Below are 27,741 nucleotides of genomic sequence, written 5' to 3'. Positions count from 1 at the left end.
GAAGTGAACTGGATGGCTTGGCTGCATCGATGGTAACCATTAGCGCAGCTTCATGCACGGCTGAGACTTTCGCTTTCTCTCTCTTATGCGGGCACTGCAATTCAATACGAAAGGAATTTGTGCAACTTGGATTCTTTGTTTCTTAGCGATAACTAGTGCCAATGTCTTAGGTATGTTTAGATTTAGGTGAGAGTGAGTTGCTCAGCCAGACGGTTATGTAAGTATTCGAGACATACTTCCCGATATCTGCATAAAGTCAAGGCTTTGGCGTCAGTAAGCGATAAACCGATATGGTCGCACATCCGCGCCGCATTGAGGATTCAGGTGCCGCCTCAGCAAGCCCCTTTCCAATTCGGAACAAGTCGAAACACAAAAGCAATGGGTGGTTCATCCAGCCATAACGCGCACCGTTCATGATGCTGAGTGGCACATGTCTGCGGCTGTCCCTAGTGGTCGCCGTATTCCTCATCGCGGCGATATTTCTGGTTCCCCAGCTCCCCCACGTCGGTTATAATGCGCCCACCAAGATCGGGGGCCTTGCGCCAGGGCCGACCAAGGACGCGTCCACCAACGTGGTGAGCCCTATCAACCAAAACGACAACATAGGCGAGGATCATGGTGTTGTTGCCACGCCTTCACCAGCGCCCGCCGAATCGGCAGTAGCCGCGCCTTCACATTCCGCGCCGCCAGCCCCAGCCAGCGACGCGAAACCACCCTTAGCGAAGAAGGTATCGAGGCTTGAAGCCGGCCAAAAGCTGTCGCCTTTCCACCTGACCTCCCCCTCCGGCCGCTACGAGCTCCGTCTTCTCGATAGCGGATCTCTCTCTCTTGTCGATACCAAGACCGAAGTAGAGCTATTCACCTCCGACACCGAATACTATTGGCCCGTCACATGGCAGGTCGAGCTCACGCAGGAGGGTGTGCTGATGCTCTCCTGGGCCAACGAGACTGCAGCACCCTACGGCGCTACGCCGTGGATATCGAATCTCCTTCCCGACTGCGATTCGGTCGATCCCGGCGACGAGAAGCCAGTGCTCGAGCTCTTGGACAGTGGCAAGCTACACATTCGCGCGGGCAGTAAGACGACATGCACACTTCATCGCGCCGCCGACGACAAGGGTCGCCTGGCGATTGTATATACCGGTTTCCTGCGAACTTATCTGAAAACCTGCAAGGACCAGAATGAGAAGCTGGTCAAGACGTGGACTGGCACCGGTGGCGTTGATATCCACGTCTTTACGTATTTGGAGGATGTCAATCACGACTCAGGCGACGGTGTTGATAAAGAAAGCATCACAAAACATCTTAAGTCTTGCTTCGGAGACGCCCTCAAGACCGTCGAGATCATGAAACTAGACGACGTCAAGGAGAAGGCGGTAAACCCTCCCGAGGTACTGGTTAAGGTGTGTGGAGAGGAGAAGTTGAACCACCAGCTTAGCCAGTGGAAAGCCCTCTACCTCGCCGGCCAACAGGTGCAGCGTTACATGGTCGAGCAGGGCATTTCATACGACTATATCTACAAGGGACGCCTAGATCTGCAATTCTGGGGTGACTCGCCCGCGCTATCGTCCCTCAAAGTGCCTGAGAACGGCATCCTGGCCCCCCGCGTCGCACTGGATTGGACATGGTACGCGATGCTGCACGACGGTGAACTGCGTGCGGGTGTCACTGACATCACGGCTTTCGGACGTCCCAACGCCATGTTCACCTATCTGGCTCTGTATCGCGAGTTCATCCACCTCCGGGCGCTGGAGAAGGAGAGCGCCAAGTGGAAGGGGTTCAACACCAAGACAAGAGCCAAAACGGCTGACGGTCACGACAATGAGGCATGTACGCCGGAGGGTATTCTGGCTTACTGGCTTCGGATCAATGGGATTACCGTAAAGACTGAATGGCGGTTCCAGATGGGGTTGCTGCGCGGAAACGGGCAGTTGATCTTCACTTGTCCCGAAGGTAGAGGTTGGCTTTGTCCCAATTTCATCCCGCAGGTTCATGATGATGGGACACTGTTCTAGTAAATGCAAATTGTACTAACGACGACATACACGGCTTTCCTTCTCGAAACTTACCTTACCCTGTGCTGCAGGCTCTGCGTCCAGAGGCGAACCGGGTTTTTCATAATAGAATTACGAATATAGCATGACACCCTGTATACAAATTGAGTCAGATTCATAACTTCTTGATTGCTATTTTTCCGTCTTTCCCATTGTATTTATCATACCAAACCATGGGTCCTCGGATGTGTAATGGTTGTTATGTCCAGACGAAGAGCGAAGTGGGATAAATTGTCAGTTACTGTAGCCTACAACCTCCTGAAACGGTGACTGTAAGGCTTGGTACGGTTTCACAGTATTTTATTTCGAAGCCAGCAACATTGATATTCATCCGCAAAACATTTGTACCACCTTGATATCGAAGTAACTTCAAATCTCTCAGCTTTGTGCATGTAATCTCCATAGCACGGTAATTCTTCACCAACGCCGCAACTCCCGAGCCGTTTCAAGACAAGCTCGACATACCCTTCCTACCTGCTCAAGGCTTTCAAGTTCAAAATGCCGCAGACATTACTTTTTCCTTGTCGTCATACATGTTCAACTCCGCTTCCCTTCAGATCAACCCAGCACCCACCACCCACGGAACCGCAAACACTTAAATCTCCTCAACAGCGGCGTTGGGGTGCACAACATACACAATACGTGCGGGAGTGGCAGATGCTCCTTCGCCAGCGTTGCCATCGTCGTCCAACAGGCCTTCGCCACGGACAGCCATGAGGAAGTTGTTCTGTAGCCCGAATTAGTTTCTGTTTAGCAGTGACAGATTGTGGATGAAATATTACCTTGACCATCTTCTTGAGCACCATTTTCGCCAGTGCCTTCTCCCGGTGGTAATCCTCCTCACCCTGGAGCTCCTCTTCCTTCTGTTCCAGATACCAGAGCACAAGCTCCTCGCCTTCAACACCCTCACCACCCTCATTCTCGTCCTCAACAACACGCTGCAGAAACATGTTGACCATGCTCACATACTTGTCGTAGGTGATGGTCTGTTTAGGCCGCCTCTCCGCTGCGGGTGTGGAGTCATCAACAGCCATAGCATTGTCATCTTCCAGGGGCTGGCCAGCTGCCTCGGATGCCGCGCGGCGTAAGGTGGCGCTATCCTCAGGCTCATCGTCATCAACCTCGATGTCATCGTGCTCAACGGAAATGATACTTTGCCTGAGGAGATTGAAAGCTTCAACGACCATCTCGGAAGAGATTTCCTCGACACAGTTCGTCTTCGCAATCGCCTCTGACAGACGAATCATACTTTCCAATTGACGGACAGTGATACGGTATGAGTTCTTGCCAATTCCGCCTTGCGCGTCATCGGCGCGAAGCTCCTTGTATTTCTCTACAAGAACCTCCTTGGCCTCAGCAGAGAACTCAGGACGGAAGGTACGAGCGAAGCGGATGTATCGCTGAAGCTGTTCAGTGCTGAATTCGGGCTCAATAGCGGCGTCACGCAGTTGGTGAATGCCGACAATGTGCTCAGCAAGATGGCGATCGACCGACTCATTGCACTCATCAAGGACGACGAAGAAAAGATCGAAACGCGACATAATGGGAGCGCTCATGTTGATATTGGCACGCAGGGTGGTCTTGCGGTTGTAACGGCCGCCGACAGGGTTGGCGGCGGCAAGGATAGAAGTGCGGGCGTTCAGAGTAGCCTGGATACCGGCCTTGGCAATAGAAATGGTCTGCTGTTCCATGGCTTCGTGGATAGCGACCTGATCGGCAATGTCCATCTTGTCGAACTCATCAATGGCACAGATGCCGTTGTCTGCCAACATGAGGGCACCAGCCTCAATAGTAAAGTCGCCAGTCTCCTCATCCTTGACAACCGCAGCTGTAAGACCAGCGGCAGAGGATGCCTTACCACTAGTGTAGACGGCGCGAGGAGCGAAGGAGCAGATATACTTGAGGAACTGCGACTTGGAGGTAGAGGGGTCACCCACGATGCAAATATTGATGTCACCTCTCAGCTCCATGCCTTCAGCTGTTGTCTTGTGCACGCCAGACATGAGCTGAAGCAGTAAACCCTTCTTCACAACCTCGTGGCCGTACACGGTGGGTGCAATTGACTGCACCAGGCGAGAATAAATATGATCACTGTGTACCATGTCACGCAGTTCGTTGATCTCGGACTCGTTCATGGACGACAGCACAGCAGCTTGAGCGGCCTCGACCGACTCTGCGGATTCGGCAGACTTATCCTGAGTCAACGAGCTGATGATGTCTTGTACTTGACCATTTGCGGACTGGCCCGGCGTTGAAGTATCGGGAGTGATCATGCAGGCGAGGAAGGCCAGACGGTAAGTCAGGTCACGAACACCAAGAGCCTTCAGACCAGTGACACCGGAACCTCCAACATCAGCTCCACGTCCGGCACCCTTGTCATCCCTGACAGCCGTCGGTCTCAGACCTGGAAGGCCGAGCTGGCTGACGTCGGGCACAACGATGAGGGCGCCTGTAAAGATACACTTTTCTCCAGCCTTGGCCCGGTCCACAATCTCACCGCGCAAGATGACATCCATCGTACGAGGCATGCTTCCGGTAGGAATCTCGGAGCTGTTCTCCTGGATTCGCACCTTCTGCCAATCCACGAAAGTGCTATGCCTTATATCAAGCTGCCACGCTTGGCGGTTCAAGCATGTCATGTTGGGACATTGTGTGGGCTCGGTGTATCTAAAGGTCTGCTCGACATTGGGCACGACCGTCCTGCAGGCTTCGCAGACAAAAGTAGCAAGCGACAGCTCAGGACGAACCTCAGACGTCCGCGTGACGGTACCAGAAATGGAAAGCAGCTGGCCAATGTTGGCCGCTCTGAGGCTTCGCACTCGGGAAACGAGGGGTAAGTTGTAAAAGGCGATGGAGAAAAGCTTGTCCGTCTGCTGGTTGCTCGTCTTTCCACCCATCTCTGACTGGCTAGCAGAGCCAACGTTGCTTGCGGCCGATGTGGTCTGGTTGCTTGAGGAGGTCGGCTGCCTGTGCTCTCTGAAGTACTGTGGTTCGTACTTGGCAATCATGTTGTGAAGTGCGGCAGTAAGAAAGGGGAGGAAGCGGTAGTAGCCACGCATCACACCGTCGGCCAGTTCACCGTTCTGCCAGGAAACAAGGTGTCTGAAGTCGACGTAGAATGTCGAGAGTTGAAGGTCCCGCATACCATGTATCTGGGCGACGTAGTACTTATCCGTGGTAACGGCACTGGACACCGGTGCACCTGAAGAAGTCGGGTCTTCAACAAATCTGCATATGGTGTCGTCAGAAGAGTGTTTACCACAAATGGGGTGATTAAGAAGCATGTCACTTACCCCTCGATAAAACCTTCGAAGTGGTCTTGGACCATCAAACCAATCCTGTCCTCAACCTTTGGAATGTTGGCAGCGTCTGGTATCCTTGATCCGCGGGGGACTTGATCATCAGCGAAGCCCTCGGCCTCGTCATCACTGGGAGCGCCCATGCTCTCAGAAGGTGGCACTCGTGGCCTGCCGGCGGAGGAGCTGGGCATAAAGGAGCGTTTAGGGGTAGCCGCCGAGCGGGACGGGGCGTCCGACATTAGGTAGCCGGCATCGCTAGAGGGAGCCATTTTTGTATTGTTGCTGCTTGCGACCGCTCAACCTGATATTGTCGGTTCAGAAAAGTAGAGCAGCGCTGGCGGTGGGGGTTGAAGGCGGTGATGCTAGATCGTGATTTTTGGGGAGGTGGGTTTTTGGGTGGTGGGATGCGATGGATCCTTTTTCGCAGTATGGAGACGGCAGAGCTAACCAGGGGGGGGCTTAATTGATTTTGTCGCGCGAGGGGCAGAAGGCGCGTCGGAGCGCGTTGCTATCGCGACGGCTTTAATTGGGTGCATGCGCGCTAGCCCTTTGTGGTAAATTGTTAGTACACGTCAAGGAGAGCATATCGTTTCCGCACTGCATGACACCCTCTATCGTGATATCCCACCACATATAAAGTTGCGAATGATCTGGGGGAATGTAAGATATATGTAGTTGAAGAAAATAAAATAAAAATTATACTGGATATCTTGATAATCTGCCGAAACGCCTTCAAATGCCATCGTCATTGCCATCCAATCCCATGTCCGACAATGTAATCTCAAGACCAAGTCTGTCTGTTTTGCTCATTCAGAAGTCAAAACTGAATCACAATCATACATAGCAGTGTGAGAAATCAGTTCATGTGACACGCTCCGGTTCTACAATTCGAGACCGGAGTTCCCACGTGGGTCACTCATGCAACTGAAAGACTATGTCTCTCTTGAACTGACTAATTTCTGCCCATAGGCCATCTGCCTATTCCGCTACGCACCATTGCTGGCTTCTGGTGGAGGGTATGAGTGTATCTGCATGGATAGTTAGTAGAGCCCCCCGTCAAATCTCTTTTGGAACATACCTGTTCAGCCACAGTCAACCACTCTTCAATACTCCTGACGTAGGGGTCCGAGGCAGCGTCGGCGCTTGCCTCGTGTCCCCAAATGACGATTTCATCAAATTCAGCCTTGATATCCATGGCACCCGTCTCGACTTGTTGTTCCTCCTCTTCAATCTCCTCTTCAACCTCTGGTCGCCGGTTGCCAGTCGGTTTGTCGCTCTTCTCCATAACCACCCCACGGTATTGCTCTGGCAACTTGACTGTGGTTCCGTGAAGCTTTCTGCCACGAAAGTATGCTACATGCTTTCCATCTGGTAATAATGTTAGCACTACACATTGGGCAACCGAGGGGGGACGGGGATGCTTGCCATCAGCTTTGTTCGGATTCCAAAAGTGCTCAGTCGCGCCAACTGGACCGTCGTGGTGAATGCGGCACGGCAAGAGATTGGCGACGGCTTTGTTTCCTTTATCGGATTGATTTGATTGAAGGGAAAGAATTGGTTTCGACATGGTGCATTTGTCCTCTGCCTTCGCTGTGGTGTATATGGTAGACGTTGCCTCGATCAGAGTTGAATGCAGACGCGTCCAAAAACCCCATCACGCGAATTCAATTAATTGGCGATAAGGCGTTGCGATAAGCTTATCAACAGCGATAACACTCAGTCTTGGCAAGCAAGTTCAGACGCTCGAGCCCCCTCCACCAGTTGCCTTTGGGGCTTGACCATCCCGCTGTTTCAGTACTTTGGGGGGTCTGTCGTTGATAGGGATTGGACGAAATGGCACAATTGGCGACCTACTACACTAGAGCTGGTGTTGGTGTGGCTGGTCCCAGGAAGTGACCGCTACACCCTTCCGGCTGGTGAGAGACACGCAGCCAGAAATTGTTCAGTCGAGCCAAGTAAGAAACTTGTCCAATCGCCGAATAACACCCAACCCCCCAAACGTCTCCGTCCTGCGTCTCTAGCACCTCCAGAGATGGTCGTTTCCCATGGTATAGGGATAGATTTAGTAAGTGACTAACTGGCGAGACGTTCTGCGACAAGGTATGGATACGTGGCAATCGGTTACATGCCTCAAGTTTGTTGCGCAAAATGGCTAAAACATCCAGGACAAGCCCTCCCAGCACCCCCGCCACGCTGACATCTTTTTTTAAAATATTCCCTCAACACATTTACACATGGTACGAGAACTAGTCTACATTGAAAAGGCTCATCACGATTCATGCTAAGTTTGTATCTGAGTATAGTTCAGGATCAGGTCCCCTAAATAAACCTCTAACCGTTTAATTGGCAGCGGTGGAGAGTCTTGATGTCATTGATGTTTACTTTGGTAGACACGAACCCCCAACCCCTTGTTACAGTTTCTGGGAGATGCAGAAAACTGCTCCGCAGTCCCTTATGCGGGCAAAGGACCCTGTACGGGAACGACCCCCAAATCGGGCTAAAGCGTTCATTCGCTACTTGACTTACCAAATTCAATAGGCCGATCATCGAAGGTTTCTCTGTTGGATCGGAACTTGTCCTTCGCCGGACGGACTTTTGTTCATTTTCTCTTTGTCAGACAGATTTCGTGTAAGCAGACAAACCCTTGGTGACTCCCGATAACCTTGATCGTCAAAACTCGCGGTCGAATCATGTCTTGGTCTGCTAATCGGACAGCTGGGGCGTCTTGAGGGAGAAGAATATCAACCGGAACATTCTATCGCAGAAACGACCCTCCCCACCATGGCACTGCAGGGACCTACCAAGGCCTGGCAGTCCGTGTGTGCCGACATCCCACTTTATCAGTCAGCAAGCAGACCGCACCTTTGCTCGTGAAAGTATCCGTCAGGTTGCATTTTGTAAGAGCATCTGTGCGTGAAATTTCATCATCTCTTAGACCAGGACAACCGATTGTTCTCGAGGAGGGCCAGCGCGCTTGATGCGAAAAGCCCTTCATCCGATGACCAGTAACTGAGTCGTCAAGCACTCGTAGTCTAACCCTTTTGTTTCGTCCGCCCGGGCCTTTCTGCCAGCCGGAATGGCACAGCTTTAGACGGCTTCTCGAATGTCCAACACTAACAGGTCCAGGTTGAAGGTGGCCGGCCGGCCACTCCAGGCGGCGCACTGGTCTAGGATCTAGTGTCAAGTCCTAGTTGCAGAGTAAGCTCAGACAGTGCACACGTGTGCGTTCCTTCCATGCATTCGGCTCGCCGTATCTCCGTTGAGCGTGTTGACATCATCCTTGGAGTGGCCGCTCAAGCCCTATGCTTCAAAAAAAAAAAAAAAAAAAAAGATAATGTTGATTTGTTGGGTGAATATATAGTGCGATTCGTGATGTTCCTCGCAAATAGAAGAACACGCCGAAGAAACTTGGGACCGGATTACCGGGTCTGGTGTTTATTCCAGATGAGCTAGAAGCCGAGGCTTAGTTATAGGGCAAAATCCAACGCTGATGGTCAACAATCTAACGTTGTCGTCGTCCTCAATGAAACAAACGATGGCCAAGGCCTCTGCCCCTCCCGAGAGATTCCCGTCTGAGCTACCCCTGCGGTACCCACCCTCTCACCCATGATGATCCTAGCCGGGACCCATTCCGCCCACATTTTTGGCCCTCGGACTTGCGACGGTACCGATGGGCGAGACAAAAGCACGCGCTCGTTGCATCCCATAGCAAGAGGGAAAATGTGCCGGTTCATTAGACATCCTTTGAGCTATGCGCTATGCGCCTGGTCCAGCCGCACCCTCCAGAACAATGTGCGGTGGAATAGGGTAGTAAATAAAATGACTATCCCGCCCTGCCGTTGGTCTCAGATGCGAACCACGTCTTGCTGTTCCTGTGAACCTTCAGCATTTCTTCCCCCCTCCAACCCCTCCATCACCCCAAGCAGAAGCAAGATCCTAGTGACCTTGAGGCCTTGCTTTAGGTTTACGCTGCGTGCCGTCCAACTCAATTGACGCCTAGTTCGTCAATAAGCATTTGCGCTTCCCGTCTTATACGTACATCGTCAACTCCATTCTTGTCTTGGGGACCTGCTCAGCCATGCCCAAGTTGCCGTCCCTGGTTCCCGCGGCAGTGGCTCAGCCACTGTCTCGCGGGACGGAATTGGTGAGAGGTGCGGTGGGCAGCTTAACCTGGGGACCGGCTCTGTCTGTGGCCAGGCCCGCCATCCTCTCTGTATTCTCCAAGATTGAGCGCGGCACGCTCCTTCTTGTCGATGAGCCTGCTGAGTTCCGAAGAGTGTTTGGTCAGACGCTAGGTGCAAAGTACAATGAGAATCTTACGAACGGCGACCACATCCCACGCCGCGCGGACGCTGTCCCTCGAGTCGAGCTGGTCGTTAAGAGTGATGCCTTTTGGATGCGCCTCTTTTTGTTCGCGGACATGGGCTTCGCGGAAGCTTACATGCTAGGCGAGGTTGAGTGCAAAGACTTGACTGCCTTCTTCCAGGTCAGTATACATTGCTCCATTGTTGCGTTTATGTCGTCCCTTTCCTTGCTGACGTGCTTGGTGGACAGCTCTTCATCGTCAACCGCGAAGAAATGGGCAACGGAACGACATGGATCTCCAGCTTTTCATCCGCCATCTCAAGCTTGGCCCGCACTACAAACACCCTCTCAAATGCGCTCCTCAATATTTCGGCGCATTACGATATTAGTAACGAAATGTTTGCCGCATTCTTGTCACCGGACATGACCTATTCGTGCCCCATTTGGAAGCTGCAATCCGATCCGAATGCGCCAGAAGAGACGTTAGAGGCAGCACAAATAACTAAGCTCCACCGTTTCATTGACGGCGCTCGCATAAAGTCTTCAGACCACGTGTTGGAAATCGGCACTGGCTGGGGTTCGTTTGCAATTGAGGCCGTAAAGACGACCGGGTGCCGTGTTACCAGTTTGACCTTGTCTAAGGAACAAAAAGTCCTTGCAGAGGAGCGGATTGAAGCTGCCGGCTTTAGTGATCGGATCGAAGTTAAGCTAATGGACTACCGGGCACTAGAGGTTGGAGATAAGCCCTTTGACAAGATTGTGTCGATTGAAATGCTGGAAGCGGTTGGCCAAGAGTTCTTGGGTACATACTTCGCATGCATTGATAAGTTGCTGAAGAAGGAGGGTGGTATCGCCGTCTTCCAATGCATCACCATGCCTGAAGGTCGACACGAGGCTTATTCCAAATCAGAAGAGTAAGTGAGAAGCGCATCTTTTTGCATTCCGGCGCTGACAAGTACAGCTTCATAAACCATTACATCTTCCCTGGTGGATACCTCCCATCAATCACTCAGCTGCTGAACCACATTACTACCGAGTCGAGAGGCACGCTCATTGTTGAGAAGGTCGAAAACATCGGTGGCCACTACTCAAAAACTCTGCGACTTTGGAAGGAGGCATTCCTTCAAAACTTTGATTCCAAGATCCGACCAGCATTGAAGCTGGAACATGAGGATATGACCGAGGACGAGATAGATGTATTTAGAAGGAAGTGGGAGGTAAGCGACACCCCACCCAGCCTCTTCGTGGTCTATGCTAATTACTCTCAGTATTACTTCACATATTGTGAAGCTGGATTCTTGACAAAAACGCTGGGCGATGCGATAATAACGGTGGGCCGCGAAGGTGCCCTGGAATTAATGGAGGGTATTCCATTGTAAGGATTCTTCCGAATGTAACGAGTTGGATATCATGAGACCACCAGGATTATAACAGGCCTGAGGTCTTGCACCCGCTATTGTAATGGGGAACCGAAGGTATGACATACTCAAGGGGTAGCCGACATCGCAAACGATAAATATGATGCTCATTTCTTCTTGCCCTTCTTGGACTTCGGTTTTGATTTTGACGGGGGACCTCCAGAGCTAGGAAAGCGATTTGCGTGGTCAACGTCGAATGCGGGTTTATGTTTTCTGAAAAGAAGCATGGTAACTCGAGCATCTTCGATACTTGAGTGCGCACCGCTTTGAATTGTAACGTTGAGAATCTCCTCCGCGAGCCTCCTTAATGCTGGTTTCCTGCTATTGCTGAACTTCTTAAAGCCTGGGTGGTTGGACGTGTCGCGAATATCTTTGATCGAATGACTGAGCTTAAGGGCATCCAGATCATGTTTGACGTCATGCCCGACTAATATTCTGTCCCTGAGAAGCTCGGCGACTTGGGCCTGAACTTCATCAAAGTCTCGCGCAAATCTCATGTGCTTGGGCAGAATGCCGCTCACGGCACTTCGCCAGTCGGTAACCTTCTCCTGGGGTTTCACATAGGAGTCGTAGATTTGGCGACCGTGAAAGTCGACAATGCTCACGCGAGCCAGAGCCGACTCGTAACCTCCTTGTCCAACGCCCACCATTTCGCAGTCCATGGCGATATATTTGCCAACTTGAACTCCTTCCGTGAGACCGGCGTTTATCTTGTCTTTTTCTGATACCAGCATCGAGTTGTCCTTCGCGCCAAGGCCGTAGGCCTCAGCCAGTGCTTCGGAAGAGATGTCATTATTTTCAGCCCAGAGTGCAAGAGACGGTGTGGCCCTGAGCTTGGGATCCAGGTCGACTTCAACCTTGGAGCTCTGAGTGACACCCATGCGACTATCCTTTCTTTTCGTGCTCTGTTGTACAGGTTTAGAGAACGGTTTGGAGTCAGCTTTGACTTTTGGCTTTTTTGATGGCGGTTGACTTTGCCCTTCGGCTTTCCTCTTTACTGCCCCAGAAGTGGAAGGGGATGTAGGTGCCGCTTTAAGTTGAGCCTGAAGCTTTTTCCAATTTGACGACAACTCAGGAGCCATGGTCTCTAAGTGTAATCGAAGATTTGAGTAATCACGGCTTGTATTTGGCCATGAGTGACCAAACTTTGCCTTTGAAAACGCCGTAGCCTGAAAGTTGGTAAGATTTCGGAAAAGAGATCGATGAACCTGCCCGGTGATTCCAGAATTGGCGAAAAATGAGAAAATGCAATTAAAGGGGTCTTTAAGAGTGCAAGAGTGGTGGGGCGATCGCCCCTCCAAAGTTCATCAACGTAACAGGGATTCGCGGCAGTTTGTTCACCGCCTTTGATGATTCGCGTTTTCTGCCACACCACCTTCCACTTCCCACTTTATCCATCACCTTCTGCGCCCGAACGCAAGAAATCAGTTTGCGCAAGAATCCATCAACCTACAGCCACCACCTTGAGTTTTCATCATGGCGGCACATGGCGCTAATGGCGAGCCCACCGTCGGGTCCGGTGAACCGCGACAAAAGGGCAAGGCGACTCCGGAGACAATTAGGTGCGTCATTCTCTTACCCCCACCAGGATACTACCCCAAACCGCTTTACTAACACTATGCGCAAACAGGATAGGATGTATCGCCATGGTCAGGAAGGAGGGTGTTCCTCGCCGCGCCGAAATTCTCAGCATTAAGGAAACGAAGAGCGGACGACAATTTTACTGCAACTTCGATAATTTCAATAAGCGTCTCGACGAATGGGTACCGACGTCACGCATCGATTTCGACCAAGACGTCGAGTGGCCGAACCCAGACAAGGACAAGCCCAAGGACGCAAAGTCCAAAAAGGGGACGGCCGCCACGTCCAAGAAAGTTCAACCCTCCAAGAAATCACAAAAGCGACCTGCCAAACGGGAGCAGTCGGCGCCGTCCGAGGCCAACACTCCGCACCCATGGACCGATTTCGTTGAATCGCAGAGCCGGAAGATGACGCCAACGGCAGAGGAGAGCCAGGCTCAGACCCCTGTGACGGTTGAGGCCAGCGCAACGCCTGCAGCGGCAGGCGATGAGATGGATATTGATGGGGACGAGACGGACCTCAAAAAGGAGCTCAATGGCTTCAGCCGTGAGGAGGAGATTGAGAAGCTGAGAACACACGGTTCAATGACACAGAACCCCGCCGAAATATCTCGAATTCGAAACATCTCCAAGGTTCAGTTTGGCAAAAACGACTTGTTCCCATGGTACTTCTCGCCGTATCCCGAGGTTTTTAACCAGGAGGATGTCATTTACATTTGTGAGTTTTGTCTCGGGTACTACGGCGACGAGAAGTCATTCTCCAGACATCGGCGCAAGTGCACCTTGCAACATCCCCCTGGAAATGAAATTTACCGAGATGACTCGGTGTCCTTTTTCGAGATTGACGGCAGACGCCAGCGGACATATTGTCGCAATCTATGTCTGTTGTCCAAGATGTTCTTGGACCACAAAACGCTTTACTACGATGTCGACCCTTTCTTGTTCTACGTCATGGCAAGCCGAGATGATAAGGGCTGCCATATCATTGGATATTTTTCCAAAGAAAAGGAGAGCGCTGACGGCTACAACGTCGCCTGTATCCTGACATTACCTCAGTACCAACGCAAGGGCTACGGTCGATTGCTGATTCAGTTTTCGTACGAGCTGTCCAAGATTGAGGGCAGGCTTGGCTCTCCCGAGAAGCCTCTCTCTGATTTGGGATTGCTGAGTTACAGACAATACTGGGGTGAGAATATCCTAGATCTGCTGGTGGGATACAATGAGCGCGAGGAGAAGGCAACCATTGAAGCGATTTCATCGCAGCTGGCCATCATTCCTCAAGACGTTGAGCACACCCTACAGGCGCTCAAGATGCAAGTGTACCACAAGGGCGAGCATAAAATTGTGATTCCTGAGAAGCTCATCCAGCAGCGAGAGAAGCAGAAGGTGAAGCAGAAGAGACTCATTGACCCTAGCAGGATCCAATGGAAGCCTCCCGTGTTCACGGCGTCCACGAGGACGTGGGGATGGTAGAGAAGTGTTTTTCAAGTCTATACAAATATGTAGAGTGCACTGCATTTCAAGCAAAAATGATACCCCTTTTCCTTGCCATTCAATCAAATGTTAGCTCAATTCCCCCAAATGTTGGCGTCGCGGCTCTCCACATGGGTGACATGCCACAAATGCGATATATGGGGCGCGGGGATCCAGTTCTATGCTCAATCCGGCAGGTTAGCCGTTGGGGTCAATGAGAAAATGTCTTGACTCCGCAGTCGGAGTGAACGAAATTGAACTTCACATTGACACCAAGCTGCAGTGACTTATATATAGTTGTGCTGTAATCCAAAAATTGATCCAGATTCCCTTTGCCCTTTTGAAAATTGTTCGCAATATTGGTTATGAATTGCAGCGTGACAAAGATTTCCAGAGCTATCCCCCAAACATCTCGCAGCCGGCCCCTCACCCACAGCACCCGCTTCCGCATCGCGTCACCAACGGTCACCACCACCACCGATACCCACACCCGGCCCGCGACCGTCGCCAACCGTACCGTACTTCACACACAATACCCCTTCTCTACCTGTTCAATCCCCCGACACCCCAAAATGAGCGTACCTGTTCAAAAGAAGAAGCCCATAAACCTCCTCAGAGGGTGGCCTGCCCCATCGCTCCTCCCAGCGGCCGCAATCTCCGCCGCCGCCGTCAAAACCCTCGCCGACCCCACCGTCTACGTCCCGGGGCTCCAGTACGGCCCGGATCCGGGATGGCAGCCGCTCCGCGAGGCCCTCGCGCAGTGGCTATCAGCCTTTTATCCCGCTGCGCCGGCCACAGCCGCGGAGGCTGAGAAGCAGGTCGTGGACCCCGAGTCTCGTCGTCATCATGAGCCCGACTCCAACCGCATCTGCATCACGGGCGGCGCAAGCCAGAACCTCGCTTGCATACTGCAGTCCTTCACAGATCCTCTGTACACGCAGAACATTTGGATGGTCGCGCCGTGTTATTTCCTCGCGTGTCCAATCTACGCCGACGCGGGATTCGACGGGCGCTTGAAGTCTGTGCCCGAGGACGACGAGGGGATTGATCTCGAGTATCTCAGAAAGGGGCTCGAGGCCGCCGGGAAAGGAAGCGGCAAAGTGAGTGCTCTCATTTCCTTCGCTCTCCCTTCTGTTACAGCGCCCCATTCCCACCAGAAACATGACGAAAAAATCACCAAAGATGAAATTTGACTGAAACGCTAACGAGCCACAGCGCTTCAAACTTGCCGGAAAGCGCAAGCTCTACCGCCATGTGATCTACTTGGTCCCGACCTGCTCCAACCCAACAGGCAAGACAATGACCCTCTCCCGTCGCTACGAGCTCGTACGTCTGGCCCGCGAGTATGACGCTCTCATCATCGCCGACGACGTCTACGACTTCCTTCAATGGCCTGTCGATTCGCCTCCGGACGGGACTTACACGCCCGCCATGCGCCTCCCACGACTCGTGGACGTTGACCGCGCTCTCGGGGTCCCCGATGACTCCTTCGGCAACGTTGTGTCCAACGGCTCCTTCAGCAAAATCGTCGGCCCGGGCGTGAGGACAGGTTGGGCTGAGGGGAGTCCCGCCTTCGCATACGGGCTGTCGCAGACCGGGTCGTCGTGCAGTGGTGGCGCGCCGAGCCAGCTTGCCGCCATGTTCATGGCTGAAATGTTGAAGAGCGGGGTGATTCAGAAGCATATTGACGAGAATACGAGACCTGCACTAGCAAAGAGGCACAAGGTGATGATGAATGCCGTTGATGAGTACATCTTGAGGCCCTTTGGGGGCGGCATTAAGATGAAGCAAAGTTCGCTGGAGGGCGCAGGGATATATGGCGGATACTTCGTGTGGTTTAGTCTACCAGAGGGCATGTCGAGTCGGGAGGCGGCGGCGAGGGCCAAGGATACAGAGGAATTGATCATTGGCCACGGCGGGCAGTTTGAGGTGCACGGGGATGAGGACTCAGTGAGGCTTGGCAGGGAAATTCGGCTTTGTTTCTCGTGGGAACCTGAGGATGACATTGTGGAGGGAATCCAGAGGCTGGCGAGAGTGTTGAAGTCGATGAGAGATGGTGAGGAGTGGACGCCTTCGAGTCGGTTCGATGTAGACAATGCCAAATAGACACTGGACTAAGTCAACGAAGTAAATTTAATGTCTTTTCTCTTGAGAATGTATCATTGAATCATGCGTCACCCAGATATTTATTCCTTCCAAACAATTCATTCCAGGGTCGTCGCGAGAGGCCCCTTCTGGGTATATAAATGCCGGTGAAGCGAAACCAGTCGCTATGCCTCCTTCTTCTCCACCAATAACCCTCCAATGAGTCCAAACAAAAAGCGCTGCACAGCTACCTCTAGCTTTGTGTCTAGGTGGTTGTGGTCTTGTTTACACTTGGTAAGGCTTAGCATCAGTGAAAATCAAATGTGGCTTCCGCTTAGCAATGTCCAAAATGGTCTCGGCGAAAACGCCGTTGGCCCCTAAATATGTCAGCAATAAGGTCATGGAGTGATAGCGACAACTTCTTACATGCAAACCAGCTTCCTACGACAAGAGATTAGCACATTATCTTAAGAACCCCGGATTGGAACAATAACATACTAGTATAGGATGTGATGTGATTAACCTCAACACTCTCATGAACGAGACCCAGGCGGGCCGAGCGTAAGACGAGGTCCAGACACTCCGTAATCTCCTCGTCCTTATCGGAAGTCTGTGCCTGGATCAACAAACTCATCGGCCAGGCGTTGGATAGACCGATATGAGGCCCTACAAAGAGTCAGCGATTCATCATGAGACTCGGAACTCGTATACTCACCTCCGATACCGTGGAAAGCTTTGCCCTGAAGGTAGTAAGGGTTTCCGGACTTCTCAAGGAGCATCTTCCGTGTATTCTGATACGTCTTGTCCTCGGGCGGCAGAAAACCCATCAATGGCATGGCAAGAAGTGAGGGGTAGTTGGCATCGTCCATCAGGATTGATGAGCCGTAGCCGTCAACCTCGTACGCAAACACATCGCCATACTTGCTATGCTTGACTACGCCATGGTTCCAGACACCGTCTGTAATAGTCTGGCTCCACTTGTCCACAGCTTGCGCAAGCACGTCCCTGCCGGCAGCCTTCAAAACCTCCGCCGTGCGCTTCAGCTCTACGGCCATCATTGCGTTTGCCGGGATAAAGAAGCCAAGAATCGTCGCATCATCGCTGGGACGGAATGCCGACCTCACCAAGCCTGTGCCGTTGTTGAGCGGGTTGCCTACGCCCTTGAGGTTCAACGTCTCAGTACCAGCGTCAGTCCTGCGCTGGAAGGTGTATTCGTTCCGCTGATAACGGCCCGTCTCCGGGTCAAAGGTCGAACGAGACTGCTGATCCAACACGTTGAGCAGGGTCTCCAGTGCAAGGTACCACCTCGGTGTGAGGAAATCCTGTGATCCCGTGTGTTCGTAGAAATCGTTGCCCAGGGCTAGGAAGTGCGCCAATGAGTCGAGTTCATATTTGCATTCAAAGACAAACGAGGGCTCATAAATCGGATGCACAGTATCGTCCTGGCCGTTGTAGCTTGGTTGGAGATTCGCGATCGGCGGCGGCTGGAAGGCGTTGCAGTACGGTGACTCGATTACATATTCAGACTGTGTGTTGATGGCGCCAAGAATCAGTTTGAAAATGGCAGGGTCCTTTTTAGCCAGCGCCTGATAGGGAGACAGCTGATTTGTGCTGTCGCGCAGCCACTCGGCAATGATGTCTCCCGTGATGATGAAGGATTGCGGGCCCTCCCATTTGCCCTCGTCGCGCAAGCTTCGACCGTTCAAATCAACAAATCTAGTGTCGGTCCCATCGGTATGGAATTTAACAGTGGTATCAGTCGTCGAGGGAAACGCGTTCTCAAATAATCTCGCTAGATCGGGGTCCTTCATGCGAGATGTGACATCCTTAATGACCTTCTCGATCGCCTCGGACTGAAAGGTGCGGCATCGCGGGTCGGGTCGTTGGTAGGGGAGGCCAAGGGGACCTTCGCTCAGAGGTTTACTGGCATCAAAAAGTCAGAACGAGCCAAAAGCGCACCAGCATTTGTTCGAGGAGGCGGCGGCTCACTGAGGATAAGTAGAGTATTGCGCGTAGTTGGGGCATGCGCCGCGTTCCTCGCCGGTAAGAGGCTGTTGCGCTGCGGAGGCTTGGCTGACCAAGAGCCCTGCAAGCGGCAACAGCACGTCGATAAATGTGCGTAGAGACATGACCTCGAGGCCAAAGCAGCCAGATGGAGAGAATACAGAAATTATGTCCGCATAAGTATCTTCAGCAACCTCTATACACAATGTTGTTGGGAAGATTGGTCGGTCAGTCACATAGGAGAGGTTGGGTTGACGTTGAATGGGCAAGTAGTAGAAATAAGGATGGGAGCTCCCACAGCCAGGTGTCCGCTGCCCTCAAGGGATCTCTCATCTCGTCACTGTGGTCCCTTGCAGGAGCTCTGACAGGGGCTTCGCGCTCTAGCGCCCGGCATCGACAAAACTTGGGATCCACTGCGGGGTTCGCCGCGGGGCACAACAGCGCTGCTCCCAGTCCTGTTCTGCCGCTTCAAACGTTCCGGCTGGTGTCGATAAAACTTGATGATGTTTGTTCTCTAGGATGTGAATAAACGTAAATGAAATACATGGTTGTATTTATCATGTACTGACTCATAACCTCGAGGAGAGGACACTTTGCGTACAAAAGATCGGAGATGTCGCCGTTCTCCATCATCTAAGCACATTGGCGACTAGACGGTTCTAATGTAGGGGCGTGATGACCTGGGAGGACAGTAGCATATGACTAATACGTCACAGGCATCGCTGAGGACTTTATCATTTACAGGAGGTATCAAGGCATTGATCATCAGCATCTGATAGCCAAGTCTATTCCTGTAGCAAGGAGCTATGGTAAATCATGAGAGTTTATGCTAAACTGACGGGAAGTTTATGAGACGATAGGCTTTTGGATTAAGAGAAATTAAGATTCGAGAATGCAAGTTTTTTGTATGCCATTAGGATTGATTATCATCATGTTACTATTTGCAACATTTCATTTACATTAACGTGATTATTTCTTGGAGAAGAACGACATGATGTTGCCCTGTCCTTTGGGCGCCGGCTTCTTCGCCTTAGAGCCCTGACTGCTCGAACTCGATAGTGTTGAAGGTTTGGGTTTCTGCGCAGGAGGGGGTGCCTCATCCTCTGAGAACTCTTCCCAAGTAGGTTCTTGAATAGTGACTGGTACCTCGATGTTAGTACCGAACGATCCATGTTGTCGGAGATTTGCTTACCCAAGTAGCCCTGATCATCCATAATCTGCTTCTTTTTCATTACTCTTCGCTTACCGCGACGTCGGCCATCACCACTGCTAGAGACGACTTCAGCCGGCTCTGCCTCTTTCTGAGCCTCTGGTTCTGGTTCAGGTGCCTCCTCCATCGGCTCATCCACCGGTTCTTCTTCCTTTTCTTCTGGATCCTCGTCTTCGCTTTCTTCCATCATGCGTTTCAAGTCGGCCTCGCGCTCCTTCCTTGACTTTCTTCCCTCAGCAGAAGGCTTGGCGGCCGGAATGTCCTCATCGTCATCCTCCCCGTCATCAGATAACGCAGGAGAGTCGTTGGGTGGGGTTTCAGTAGCTTTCTTTGATGCCTCCTTCGGCTTGCTCGCCGTCTTCGCTGCGGCTTTGGCGAACGACGACATAATACCCGACGAACCACTCTTTTTCAACCCCGGCGGTGCTGCATTCTTCTTGGAGGCAGCAGCTGAGAAGGGGTTTTGCTTGGCTGCAGGCTTTGACTCCTCTTTGACTGTTTCTTCTGTCTTAGCGACAGAATCGGGCTTGGTCGTGGATGGCGCTGGCTCCTTCTTGACCAGCTTAGGCGTCGGGCCAGCGGCCGCGGGTGCAGGCGCTGGCGCCCTTCCTTTGCGGTCGCGTTTCCGAACGAGAGGATTCGCGATGGATCCGTATACCTCTGCCATCGAAGCACTGTCATCGCCAGACTGTTCTCGCATTTGCCGAGAAACATCTTCCAACAACTGCAGTTCCTAACTTCATTTAGTGCTACAGTCCAAGAGAAGGGGTTCATGTCGCTTACCTTGGTTGGATGGCCAGCCAAGCTGTAAACGTGAAATGAAGAAACCGCTTCGTAAGTTGCCACGACCTCTACAATTGCAATTCAGTATTTGAGTTTGGAGTTGGAGAAAAGTATTTCTCACCCTTAAGACGGTCGCCAGAAACAAGGGTCAAAGTGTTGGTGACAATTTCTTCAGACAACGGTTCACTGGCTGGGGGAGAGCTAGCCATCTCAACGTCACCATCCTCTTGTACCTTTTCTACTTTCTGAATGCCATAAACCAGATAGGTAGCATGGATCGTTCCAGGGCGCATAGCATTTTGAGATCGATGAAACTCATAGAGCATTCTGATAAAGGTCAGTTATTCTGCCATGCATTGTTCTCAGATGCACCGACCCTTTGGCAATATTGACATGAATCTTCAATGCCCTGCTAAGACTCCGATATGTGACCTAGGAGACTGTCAATGATAAGACCCGTTATTTGGGTTGAGAGATCGCAACTTACGACCTTCTCCTCGCTGAGGATTTGGTCCGCTAGGTATTTCTTGTATTCGTCCATGGCGGAGAGACGTTGGGTGGTACAAACTTAGAGAAACGACAGTCTGAAATTTCAATGCGGCAAAAGCGAAGAAGATATTCCCAAACGTTGCTTCAGAGAGGGCGTTACGACATTTCCATGCATGAGGGATGATGGGGTTGGCAAGACGCGTCCAGAAAAGTGTAGACGCGTAGGGGCTGCCTTCGTTAATTGATTTTCTATACTCACCCCCTAGGCTTAGCCTTTGAACAAGGTGTGATTGGTGACGTTATCCACTAAACTGCACCCCCCTTGCCACTGATCCTTGTCCTTAGGCGCGCCACCAGTCGACGCGCCTTGAGTATCTTATCCCAAACTTCTTGGATGCCTTCAAGCAGGGTCCCAATCGCCCTGGCTCCTCAAGCATTTGTCTTATGTCGGCATTCCCCCCCGGGTCTTCAGAAAAGTCAACGAAAGTTTCCACGGCCTGGTCGTACACTTGTTGCTCGAACTCACATTTGTCAACCCCAAAACCTAACAAGTACACCAGCCCTCCATGGCGGACAATTTCGACGACGTCCCCGACTCCACAGACTGGCTCTCGACGCCGCTCCCAGGCCTCTCAGCTGTGGAAGCCGCCCTGCGCTGCCAGGTCTGCAAAGACTTCTTCAAGACGCCCATGCTCACGTCCTGCTGTCACACCTTCTGTTCGCTGTGCATCCGCCGCGCCTTGTCCAACGATGGCAAGTGCCCGCTCTGTCGCGCCTCGGATCAAGAGTTGAAGCTGAGGAGTAATTGGTCCATGGGGGAGGCAGTGGATTCGTTTGTTAAGTCAAGAAAAGATATTTTGGGGTTTGCGAGAACAGCAAGACAGCGGACGGGCCCGGCTTCGCCCAAGAGAAAGTTGGCGGAGGATTCTACAACAAGTGAACAACAGCCAGAGACAAAGAGGCTCAGGAGTTCGGCGAGACTCAGTAAAACAAGGGCGGAAGAGGCTAAAGCTACGGTTTATCAGGAGGATGGCGACGTTCCCCAGTTGAACGAAGAGGAAGAGGAGGATGAGGCGGGGGATGCAACCTTCAGTCAGCCTACCTCTACCTTCTCACGCCCGTTAACCCCGCTAACATTATCTAGCCCCAGAAGACGGCCTCGTCCCATGCCCGATTTGCCAAACACGTATGAAGCAGTTCCAAGTCTTCCGCCACCTTGATAATTGTCCAGGGCCTCAATCGCAATCATCTCGCGCCAGCTCGAGTCGTACATCAACCCCAAACACCCCAGCCCGAGGAGCGCCTCGCCAGACCCCCGCTCCCGAGCGTCTGCCTGCGATAGCTTACTCCATGCTTAAAGATGCGGCTCTGCGTAAGAAGATGTCCGACCTCGGTCTTTCGACGAACGGCACACGCCTGCAGCTCGAGAAGCGCCATAAGGAGTGGATAACGCTGTGGAACGCAAACTGCGACTCGGCGCGTCCAAAACGCCGCGCCGAGCTGCTTCATGACTTGGATGTATGGGAGCGCACGCAAGGCTCTAGAGCCCCCGTGTTCGCGGCTCGACCTGGGGCGGCGGTCAAGGACAAGGAGTTCGATGGTGCGGCGTGGGCGGTAAAGCATGACACATCGTTCAAGGACCTGATTGCGAATGCGCGCAAATCAAGGGCGCAGGCTAAACAGAAAGCGGAGGAGGCAGCCGCTGAGGCAGGACACGAATCTAAAGCGGCAGGGCCAGGCACGGTAGAGGCCTCTTCAGAAGCGGAGGTTGCGATGGTTGACTTGACGGATGCGCCAGGAGATGCCGCCACGTCTGTCCCGGCAACTGAAAGTGTTGGTACCACGGAAACAAATCCAGGTTTCTCAGAGCCCAACTTGGTGCAAGGCAGAGACTCTCCCCCAAAGACCCAGTCTCAATCTGCGACATACTATATGCAGGACGGCTTTTCAGAGCAAATACCCCCAGTGGGACTGGGCACAGGGAAATAAGCTGACAGGGCGCGGTGATGATTTTACTGTCTAAATCATGAGATGGCGCTTCATTAATATACCCACCAAAATAATATACAAACTCGCCAAACGCCCCTAAAAGTCTACATTAAAAACACCATATTCATGATACATAGGGGGGTATTGTTGCTGCCAATCATGCAGCTTGCGGCTGCGGCCGCTCCTCCAATTCTAGCTTCTCCAGGCTTTCGGCCGTTTCCCGCGACGGTGTCTTGGCTCCTTCGCCCTCCTTCGCGGGTTCTGTGACAGGTGCCTTCAAGCCCTCCATCTCCGCTTCTAGCCTGCGTTCCATCTCCTCGGCCTCCTTGGCCTCCTGTGCCTCCTTTCTCGCCTTCTCCGCCGCAGCCTCCTTCTCCTTTCTCGCCCGCTCGATGGCTTCTTCTTTCTCCCTCTCCTCGCGCTCCATCTCCGCCAGCTCGTCGTCGACTTCGATCTCGTCTGCCGGAGCAGCGTTCGCGTCGGCGATGATATCGCCGATCTCGTCCACCTCGCCCATCTGCTCCCGCAGCGCAGCCACCACATCCCCGACGCGGTCTGCGCCACCAACCTTCTCATTGAGTCCCTTGAGCGCGCCAGTGCTCGCCTCCATGACCTTGACGAGCTGCACCTGGTCACGCGCCTGCTGGATCCGCGCCGCGACATCCTCAAGCTGTCCCAGTGTCGTAAAGCGGGTTGTTAGCGATGACTCTGTCAGCTTCTTCGACCTGAGCGCCGCCATCGCCGCGACCTTGTTCTTCTTCGTGACAGCTTCCTTTGCCGTCGCTGTAAGTTCGTCGATGCGAGTTGAGAGCAAAGAAGTCTGAATCTTGAGATCGTCGATAAGCTCTTTCAGAGACGAAACAGCAGCATCCTCCTCCGTTATAGAAGTCTCATCCTCCTCCGCCCCTGAGCCCTTGATCTTAACAACCTTGCCATCGTAAACCACCAGGCCCTTGTCGCGTGAGAGGAAGACGAGAAGAATATCGACATCCGTCTCGGATAATCTTCTGTTCTCAACCAGACTATCCGCAAAAGTCTTTTGGAAGTGGGACTTTGTGTATGTCCTGTCGAAGCGTGTGTCCGCAGAGTTGACCCTCCCTGCAAGACTCTTCGCCGTCGTCTCGACATTCTTAATCACAACAAACTGACCCTTGGGCAGCTTGTCCTCACCCGAGGTCGACTTGCCTCCAAACCCGAGCTGACCGGCCGCCCAAGACACCACACTCCACGGAACCTGCGACCACGATTTTGTGTATATGCTATCCTTTGCGCTTAGGAAATCTTTGAGGGGGTAGAGGTCTTTGTCGTTGAGGGCTTCCCTGACGACGGTGCCCAGGGCGAGGGGTCGACCAAACTGTTTGCTCTCGAGGGATCGCACAAGTTGCTCGTCGACGTTTACTACCAATAGGTTCGGTGCTGCAACTTGCGATGCTATCCTGCCCTCCCAGGCTGCGCGGGCGAGGGCCTGTCTCCAGGCGTTGACGTTGGCTTGGAAACCATCGGGGTTGAGGGTTCTTTGGGGACGGAAGTCGGAATAGAGAGCTGGAAGCCGAGCTCTGTACGCGCAAGAGAAAGTTTAGCAAGCCACCACTTTGGGGAGTCTTGAGGGGGTAAGGTGGACGAACTTCCGAAAGTTTTGGTCATGTTCTATGAGGAAGTCTGCTAGATCTCCCATCGTTGCCGAGTGACGTCAAAGACGACTTGTGTATAAGTCTTTGGTTGTGTCTGATTTGCCTATGCCGCAGTGACGTTCGCGATCCGCGGTCGCAATATAGCTCGTACGTGTCAAGGGCACGCCAGGGACACCTAAATAATCTTTTGAGGGCTCGTTGGAGGTGAAGTATGGCTTGGGGGTCTTTCAAGGTCGCTGGAACATTGAACTTCGGGTTGTCTCATGGACAGTGCGAGCAGATCTGAACAAAACTGGCTTAGCGTTCCCCTCAATGTGGGCCCCAACTACCGCTGGGTAACACAGGCAGATACCTTGTCACTGACTTATCTACTTCCAGAATTGGATCTAGTTTCGCTGTAAATATTGTAGCAATTCACAACATCTTGTTGGTTTATACACAAAGAAAAGCTTTGTTTACTATCCTCCATAACTAGAGACTTCTTTGCAATACACCTTATCCTTTCATCTCCCATAGACACAAGCACTAGTTCAGCACTTTGGTTGGAGATGTGAACGTCGATGTAGACTCCTCGAGGACGCTGGAATTTCTTTCAGTTTCGCAAAGGCTATCTTGAGCAACTGGTATAATTCAAAGGTACCTTGAGTAAAATATTTCCCTTGATGTCGTCTATTAGAAAATATAGACCGCTTAATAAGCCCTCTCTGTTGTACGGTCCTGTATATGTCGTAAAACTCAAATCAATGAAAACGAGTAGGCACCAGCAATTCATAAAAAGTATGTAAATGTTATTAATCCGCTTCATGAACACATCTACAGCTCACCCAATCACCATTTGCCCCAGCGCCGTCATCATACGAATCATGTTTTATCCGAACTCGTCTTGTGCAGAGTTTTCGCCTCCCTCGTTTTCCTTCGAGTTGACCTTATGCAACGGGGCCGTCTCAAGGCTTGCAGCTCCCGGTACTGCACGCCCCATCATGCTTGTTCTCCTCGACCTGTGGTCTAATGCCTCGCTCTCCTCATCAACAACAACCTCTTCGACGTCTTGGGAGGGCGACTGATGGCCCCCATCGCCCGTACCTAGCCTCTCGTCGAGTTGGTGCTGTAGGCCGGCCACAAACTCGCTTGCGAGATTGAACTTTGAGATACCATTTTCGTGAGGGAGATCGGACCAAGTCTGCCCAGCCTCGTTGAGGCAGCGTTGCGATTGAATGTATTTTTGCTGGACGAGCCAGGACTCCCCGGCGAGAATGCACCACATCGCTGATTTGCGCTTTCGGTGTCCCCACGAGCCTGAACCGATACCTGGTTTTGAGGCGTAGCATACTGCGAGGCGCTCCTTCATCAGGGCATCACCGATACGGCCGAGTACCTTGGAGTCGAGAAGCCGGATACCCCATCTCACTGCGTCGTCGACACAGCTTCCGCCCCTAAGACGTAGGAGTTCGATGCCCAGAGTCAAAGAGCGGAGGGCACCGAAAGGCGAGTTACATCGTGTCTGGTAGGAGTAGAAAGCTGCCTCGAGCATTTGGTCAATCGTCTCCGCACGGGACTTGGAAGACAGATTCTGCGGCATGATTAAGAGACTGACGGCGGCCATCTCATTAGCTGCTGCGTGGTATTTCCAGGCCTTTGCGTCGCTAAAGTCGGATCTCAAGAGGTCATATGTCGACTGCGCCAGCTTATAATCCCTCAGCATGAAGGCAAAGTCAGCTAGCTTCCGCATAATTGCTTCTGAGGCATCTGGCCGGTAAAATCCCGAGGCGTCATAATTGCTGGATGAGCCACTGCCTCCTACTACTGATGATCTTGAGCTGCTGCCAAATCCACCCCATTTTCGTGATATGCTCATGAATCTACCAGTGATACCTCTCCTGCGAGAGGCTACCTGGTCATTCCAAAGCGACACATGCCGCTCCATAGTTGGGACAATGGATTGCGTCACCATCTCCCTCACAAATGTCCGGATTGCCGTCGCATCTGACTCAAAGATGTATCTGGTTGGATCCTCAAAGTCCTCTTGGTCTTCGCTGTGTCTGATATCTGCTAGCTCTTCAGCCGCGGACATCCAGTCGCTGCGAGGAAGAGGTATGCTGTCGTCGTCGGTCTCGGCGCTCTGGCTACTTCGTAACCGGAGCAGATGGCAGTGCAATCCAAGGTGGCGCTTCATTTGATCGAACAGAGCGAGTGATCGAGTGATGTCGTCACGTTCCTCGTCGTGGACTAAGACGTAATATCGCAGATAATCACCATCCACCCAAACCGGTAGCTTGTTGTCACCGGAGCTCGTATCGTTATATAACTTTCGCAAATCTTCTATCGGCGCAGGGCTTCGAGAGCTGATAGCAATAACACACGCGACTGGATGTGCAAACGTCTCATGCGGCGACACAGGGATACCTGATAGCAACCTGCGCACGTACAATGAGTAGTAAGGCGAGGTAGCCTCTACATCCAAGCCCTGCCTCGTAGCACCGTGGTTCGGCGTGTTTAGAAATGAGTCTTCGGCGTATGATAGGTGACGATCGACGACAGCTTCAACATCCTCGAGGGTGTCCCTTGATTTCAGTGTAGAGCCCAGCTGGCCATTAGCGGCCTGCGAGCCTCGCGCACCATCAGGCGAGTCGACATTATCACCAAACTTCACGAACCGGATAGAGAAATCTTCCCATGTTCTGCTCGCACCGTTGCTGTCCCTGACAGTAACTTTACCCTGCACTTGCTCCCCGAATGGTCGTAGAAGCTCCCACAAGCCATTCTTGAATCCCTTTTCTCTTGCCAGATCCTCCGTGTCCTTTGAGGTGTAGATAGCTATATGCGGAACGTATGCCTTTACAAGCAAATTTCGCGGGTCGCCGGGGCTGTCGGAGGACATGTCAATTAGAGACCGGCCCGCTGGACCCCCAAAGACGGATCCAGACATATTGCTGGGAGCAGGCGAGCCCCGCCCCATGGGTGATCCAGATCGCGAGCCCGGCGGGGTCAGAGTCGAGGCAAACAACGGCGCAGCCGAAGGATTAGAACGCCGATGCGGCAGGCTAAATTCAGATTGCGACAGCGGATGGCCCTCTGGCACCGACTGCCTCTTGGGCAGCCTCACGGTAGAGGCGGCCATTGGCAGCGCCTGGAGCGACTCGGTTAAGGGCGCATCGTTGTCCGAGGATTGCATGAAGGACAAAGGGTTGGCCGAGGTATATCAGTCGAGGCAACGACTGATACCCTTCCCGTCTCTGACTTCTCGCAAGTTGCTTAGGTGTTTCTCGTTTTTGTGGCGTGGGAAGAGGGAGAAAAAGCGGTTCACAGTTAGAACCCGTTAATCCGTCGAGTGACTTTGGGCGACGTAATCATAAGGGGGGCTTCGCGGGTGGATCGCAGAGATGGACGGCTAGCTGGATCAGTCTGTAGCTTTTATGGCTGG

At 52.4% G+C, this 27,741-nt stretch overlaps 12 protein-coding genes across 12 annotated transcripts; 5 read left to right on the top strand and 7 right to left on the bottom strand.

The window, feature by feature from the left end:
• Nucleotides 1-413: 413 nt before the first annotated feature.
• CTRU02_202499 (uncharacterized protein) lies at nt 414-2,015 on the top strand (the record flags this gene model as incomplete). The annotated part of the gene is made up of 1 exon (XM_036719915.1): nt 414-2,015. One exon carries the CDS (start codon nt 414-416, stop codon nt 2,013-2,015), a length of 1,602 nt encoding a protein of 533 aa, XP_036588617.1.
• A 634-nt stretch (nt 2,016-2,649) lies between these two features.
• On the bottom strand, nt 2,650-5,622 carry CTRU02_202498 (DNA replication licensing factor mcm6; the record flags this gene model as incomplete). Its single annotated transcript, XM_036719914.1, has 3 exons — nt 2,650-2,781; nt 2,837-5,282; nt 5,348-5,622. 3 exons carry the CDS (start codon nt 5,620-5,622, stop codon nt 2,650-2,652), a joined length of 2,853 nt encoding a protein of 950 aa, XP_036588616.1.
• A 717-nt stretch (nt 5,623-6,339) lies between these two features.
• Nucleotides 6,340-6,920, bottom strand: CTRU02_202497 (ribonuclease h2 subunit c; the record flags this gene model as incomplete). The annotated part of the gene is made up of 3 exons (XM_036719913.1): nt 6,340-6,381; nt 6,432-6,721; nt 6,779-6,920. The coding sequence occupies 3 exons, from the start codon at nt 6,918-6,920 to the stop codon at nt 6,340-6,342; spliced, it is 474 nt and encodes a 157-aa protein (XP_036588615.1).
• Nucleotides 6,921-9,431: 2,511 nt separating this feature from the next.
• Nucleotides 9,432-11,037, top strand: CTRU02_202496 (cyclopropane-fatty-acyl-phospholipid synthase; the record flags this gene model as incomplete). Its single annotated transcript, XM_036719911.1, has 4 exons — nt 9,432-9,839; nt 9,908-10,572; nt 10,620-10,875; nt 10,927-11,037. 4 exons carry the CDS (start codon nt 9,432-9,434, stop codon nt 11,035-11,037), a joined length of 1,440 nt encoding a protein of 479 aa, XP_036588614.1.
• Nucleotides 11,038-11,183: 146 nt separating this feature from the next.
• CTRU02_202495 (RNA exonuclease 4) lies at nt 11,184-12,158 on the bottom strand (the record flags this gene model as incomplete). The annotated part of the gene is made up of 1 exon (XM_036719912.1): nt 11,184-12,158. The coding sequence occupies one exon, from the start codon at nt 12,156-12,158 to the stop codon at nt 11,184-11,186; it is 975 nt and encodes a 324-aa protein (XP_036588613.1).
• Nucleotides 12,159-12,552: 394 nt separating this feature from the next.
• CTRU02_202494 (histone acetyltransferase esa1) lies at nt 12,553-14,129 on the top strand (the record flags this gene model as incomplete). Its single annotated transcript, XM_036719910.1, has 2 exons — nt 12,553-12,638; nt 12,707-14,129. The coding sequence occupies 2 exons, from the start codon at nt 12,553-12,555 to the stop codon at nt 14,127-14,129; spliced, it is 1,509 nt and encodes a 502-aa protein (XP_036588612.1).
• A 365-nt stretch (nt 14,130-14,494) lies between these two features.
• On the top strand, nt 14,495-16,235 carry CTRU02_202493 (aminotransferase; the record flags this gene model as incomplete). Its single annotated transcript, XM_036719909.1, has 2 exons — nt 14,495-15,229; nt 15,345-16,235. 2 exons carry the CDS (start codon nt 14,495-14,497, stop codon nt 16,233-16,235), a joined length of 1,626 nt encoding a protein of 541 aa, XP_036588611.1.
• Nucleotides 16,236-16,499: 264 nt separating this feature from the next.
• Nucleotides 16,500-18,343, bottom strand: CTRU02_202492 (DUF1237 domain protein; the record flags this gene model as incomplete). Its single annotated transcript, XM_070204047.1, has 4 exons — nt 16,500-16,606; nt 16,713-16,880; nt 16,930-18,137; nt 18,204-18,343. 4 exons carry the CDS (start codon nt 18,341-18,343, stop codon nt 16,500-16,502), a joined length of 1,623 nt encoding a protein of 540 aa, XP_070062629.1.
• An 844-nt stretch (nt 18,344-19,187) lies between these two features.
• On the bottom strand, nt 19,188-20,752 carry CTRU02_202491 (DNA polymerase subunit cdc27; the record flags this gene model as incomplete). Its single annotated transcript, XM_036719907.1, has 6 exons — nt 19,188-19,357; nt 19,411-20,161; nt 20,212-20,279; nt 20,333-20,538; nt 20,588-20,643; nt 20,699-20,752. 6 exons carry the CDS (start codon nt 20,750-20,752, stop codon nt 19,188-19,190), a joined length of 1,305 nt encoding a protein of 434 aa, XP_036588609.1.
• A 514-nt stretch (nt 20,753-21,266) lies between these two features.
• CTRU02_202490 (DNA repair protein) lies at nt 21,267-22,689 on the top strand (the record flags this gene model as incomplete). Its single annotated transcript, XM_036719906.1, has 2 exons — nt 21,267-21,792; nt 21,845-22,689. 2 exons carry the CDS (start codon nt 21,267-21,269, stop codon nt 22,687-22,689), a joined length of 1,371 nt encoding a protein of 456 aa, XP_036588608.1.
• A 157-nt stretch (nt 22,690-22,846) lies between these two features.
• On the bottom strand, nt 22,847-24,364 carry CTRU02_202489 (snf7 family protein; the record flags this gene model as incomplete). The annotated part of the gene is made up of 2 exons (XM_036719905.1): nt 22,847-24,245; nt 24,315-24,364. The coding sequence occupies 2 exons, from the start codon at nt 24,362-24,364 to the stop codon at nt 22,847-22,849; spliced, it is 1,449 nt and encodes a 482-aa protein (XP_036588607.1).
• Nucleotides 24,365-25,188: 824 nt separating this feature from the next.
• CTRU02_202488 (trapp complex protein trs85) lies at nt 25,189-27,492 on the bottom strand (the record flags this gene model as incomplete). Its single annotated transcript, XM_036719904.1, has 1 exon — nt 25,189-27,492. The coding sequence occupies one exon, from the start codon at nt 27,490-27,492 to the stop codon at nt 25,189-25,191; it is 2,304 nt and encodes a 767-aa protein (XP_036588606.1).
• Nucleotides 27,493-27,741: the final 249 nt, after the last annotated feature.

This window comes from Colletotrichum truncatum, assembly GCF_014235925.2.
Source record: "Colletotrichum truncatum strain CMES1059 chromosome Unknown Contig_0001, whole genome shotgun sequence".
Classification (NCBI taxonomy): Eukaryota; Fungi; Ascomycota; class Sordariomycetes; order Glomerellales; family Glomerellaceae; genus Colletotrichum; species Colletotrichum truncatum.
This window is presented reverse-complemented; position numbering and strand designations above follow the sequence as displayed.